Raw genomic sequence first — 3,401 nt, 5'->3', positions numbered from 1 at the left:
CTTTCTATGTGCTAGAATAGATGGCTAGGCGAATCTCAGGGTAAATTCTCCAACTGCAAAGAACTGTTATGTCTGGTTAAAGTTAACTATCTTGTGACTGTGATGTAAACTGAGGACTGAAGTGTAACCACCTGAATGAGATCATGGCTGCAAAACCCTAGAAAAGAAGCTGTAACCCAATAGGGGGTCGATCACTGGCATTGCTTTAGTGTGATTGACCTTTGCTGGCAAAATAAACTTTTTCTTATTTTACTCCCATTCTGCTTTCTCTGTACATTTACCAATTCCTTCCACAACAATTCCACTTAACATTAGGTTCTCAACATTCACCAACTTTCCCACAAATGGCATGAATTCATTCCTTATGGCTGAATAAAATTTCACTGTGTATGAATTCTATTATCTCTATCCACGCATCTGTTGTTCATGGGCATCCAGACTGTTCGCATAACTTAGCTATTGTGGCTTGTGCTACTATGAAAACAGGTAGGCATGTACCACTATAATATCATGCCTTTAGCTCTTCTGGGAATATACCTAGGAAAAGTAAAACTGGGTCAAATGAATTCTCTGTTTAGCTTTTTTTCTTTCTTACTTTCTTTCTTTTTATCAGGGATCACACTCAGGACCTTCAGCTGGTGAGGGATGTGGCAGCACCACTGAGCTAAATTCCTGGCCCCTCCTTTTAACTTTTTAAGAAATCTTCATAACGACTTCTGTAGTAGTCGCCCTAGTTAACATTCCCATCAATAACCCTCAGCAGTCCATTCAGCACTGGTTGTTTTGTGTATTCTTGATGATAACCATTCTGCCCAGGGTAAGGTGCCATCGCAGAGGTGTTCTGATTTGCATCTCCCTCGGGCTAAATATGTTGAATATTTTTCATGTGCTTACTGGACGTTTATACTTTTTCTCTTGAGAAGTGTCTATTCATTTCATTTGCCCATGTTTTGATGGGTCATTTGTTTAATAGGGCCTAAATTTGTGTGTCAGAAATTCAAATAGCTACTCCTGCTTGCTCTGGGGCACTGGCTATAAGAAGAATATCATTTCCATTCAAAATCCCAGAGATTGAGGCTGAGAAAGAAGTCTTCTCCTGCCTGCCTGGGCCTCAGGTCCAGGCCCACATTGGGAAAAGTCCCTCCCCTCACACTTCCCCAGGTAAGGGACCCATCAGTGGCTGTAGAGGAGACCCCCTTGCCCACCCACATCAGGATCACCTCAGGTTCAGCACCCTCACAGAATTCAGAGAAAACCCAGACTCTAACAAAAGCGATGGCTGGAGAACCACTCAGAGTAATAGGAAAGTTCTCTGTGTAGGGTGCCAGGTTCCATCTCTGGGAGCGGAGCCTCCTGCCCATGGTCAGTACCTGTATTCACTGGGATGTTCCCCGAGGAAGCCAGATATCTCTGGAGTCGGACAGCACACAACTCATACAGGAAGTTCTTCACTTGAGAAGCAATGGGGCCGTGCGTCTCCCAGAACCTCTTCCTCTGCTGGGCTGATGGCAGTGTCGCCTTCCACGTGAGGGATCCCGGGTCAAAGCTGAGGAAATCCTGCCCATTGTAGCCCAGGCACCAGAAGCCTGCAGTGCTGTGGTTCCCTTGGAGCTCACAGCCCAAGGTAGCCTGGAGGGTGTGAAGGCCTGGTCCATCCCAGGCGGTGGTTTGTCACCTCCCTCTCCCTGAAACTCCACTCCCACAGGGACAGGAGCCCAGAAGCTCCATCCTCTGCTCTGCCCCAGTGTAGGACCCCACCTGGTGCACTCGAGGGGGGCCTCACCTCTCACAGTTCAGCCTTTCAGGGCCCCACCCCACTGCTGCCTTCAGGGATCACAGTGGGGACCCTGTGCTCCGGCTTGGCCCACTCACTCCCTTCTGGACCCTTCCGGGCCACAAACTCCACCAGAGTCTTCCTCAGCTGCTGCCCCTTCTCCTTCAGGTCTCCAGTCTCTTCTCTCCAAGTCTCAGATCCTGCATGTCCCTTGTCCCCGAGGCCCAAGGGCTCTGCTCTCTGGCTCTTCTCATCAGAGAGCAAGAAGAGCTCATCATCCAGGTATCCCTGGGCCAGGAGCTGGGTCTTCCCAGACCCATCCTGAGACGAGGCAGCAAGGTCATAGCGGAGAGTGTGGGCTTCTGAGGAGGAGAGGAGACAAGGGACGCCTGCTGCCAGGTTCCCGGCTCCCAACAGCAACCTCTGCCTGGAGATTTTTAAGTCCTGTGTTCTGTGCTGATTTGTCTCAGAGGCCAGTGTGAGGCCCTAAGAGAAGTGTCCGTGATGGAGGAGTGAGAAAGATCTAGGACAGGAGAGCAAAAAGACCTAGGAGAAGAAGAGAGGGCAAAGGTGTATGGGGCGGAAAAAGACCAACACAGAAGTGACAGAGGTCCTCACTTGCCCAGGCAGAAGACTGCAAAGTTGAGCTGAAAAGCTCCGGAAAGCAGAACTCGGTCTGCCAGTCCTTCCGGTCTGGGAAGATGACAGCAGCAAGAGCCTCAAGTCCCCAGCTCAGTGCCTGGACCTCGGTGGAACTGCGAGCTGGGCACCAACTCAGATCCATCCTGATTGAACTGAGGGCATCAGCGCCTGTGCTGTGCTGACTGGGGGAAGGCACAGCCCCCGGTGGATGCTAACAGCTGGAGGTAAAGCGGGTGTGCGGGACACAGTGGCCAGGACACAGCAAGAGTGTGTGGGTGGGCAGGGGCCAGAATCGTGGCACACGCGATCGTGTTTCTAGCAACCACTCAAAGCTGCGTCTTGGACCTATGCCCATCGGCAGATGGAAGGACAGAGAGGCATTTGGAGAAAAGCGCGTGCATCTCAAGACCGTCATGTTAAGTGAAAGGAATCAGACACACAAGCTTAAAATATCACAGCTTCTCTTATCTGAGAAGCCCCAAATATCAATAAATTAAAAAGCAACATGGAAGATAGGAGACAGGAAGACAGATCTTTTGCGAAAGGGATCAGGACCAAGAGACAGAGACAGGAGGGAGAGGGGAAGGGATGAAAAAAGAATTAAGATGGATCGCGCACACGCACCAACTCCCCACAAAGAATGCAATCATCACGTGCTGTAACTCTGTACTAAGGAATATTTAAAAATAAAGAGAAGGGTATGTTAACCAGGTTCCCATTACTGTACCAAAATAGCTGCCAAAATGTTACTTCACAAGGAAAGGTTTATTTTGGGTCATGGTTTTAGAGGTTTCAGGGTATTGCGGTTGTCCCCTTGCTTTTCGGTCTCTGACAAGGTAGACGTCAGGTGGGAGGGAGCACAAGGCCGAGGAAGCTGCTCAGGGAGCAGAGAGAAAGAGAAAGAGGAAGGACCCCTCTTCCCGGAAACAGCCTCGGCTCCTCCCTCCGGATCCCAACCCCAGCGCCGCGCGCGCCTCCCACGGCC

At 50.3% G+C, this 3,401-nt stretch overlaps 1 protein-coding gene across 1 annotated transcript; it reads right to left on the bottom strand.

The window, feature by feature from the left end:
* Positions 1-656: 656 nt before the first annotated feature.
* Positions 657-2,558, bottom strand: LOC104852062 (hereditary hemochromatosis protein homolog). The gene is made up of 3 exons (XM_033760622.1): positions 2,397-2,558; positions 1,808-2,260; positions 657-1,671 (listed from the first exon to the last, which is right to left on the bottom strand). Exons 1-3 carry the CDS (start codon positions 2,556-2,558, stop codon positions 1,264-1,266), a joined length of 1,023 nt encoding a protein of 340 aa, XP_033616513.1. The 3' UTR covers positions 657-1,263.
* Positions 2,559-3,401: the final 843 nt, after the last annotated feature.

The sequence above is a fragment of the Fukomys damarensis genome, unplaced genomic scaffold, assembly GCF_012274545.1.
Source record: "Fukomys damarensis isolate Sample0158 unplaced genomic scaffold, DMR_v1.0_HiC HiC_scaffold_10509, whole genome shotgun sequence".
Classification (NCBI taxonomy): Eukaryota; Metazoa; Chordata; class Mammalia; order Rodentia; family Bathyergidae; genus Fukomys; species Fukomys damarensis.
This window is presented reverse-complemented; position numbering and strand designations above follow the sequence as displayed.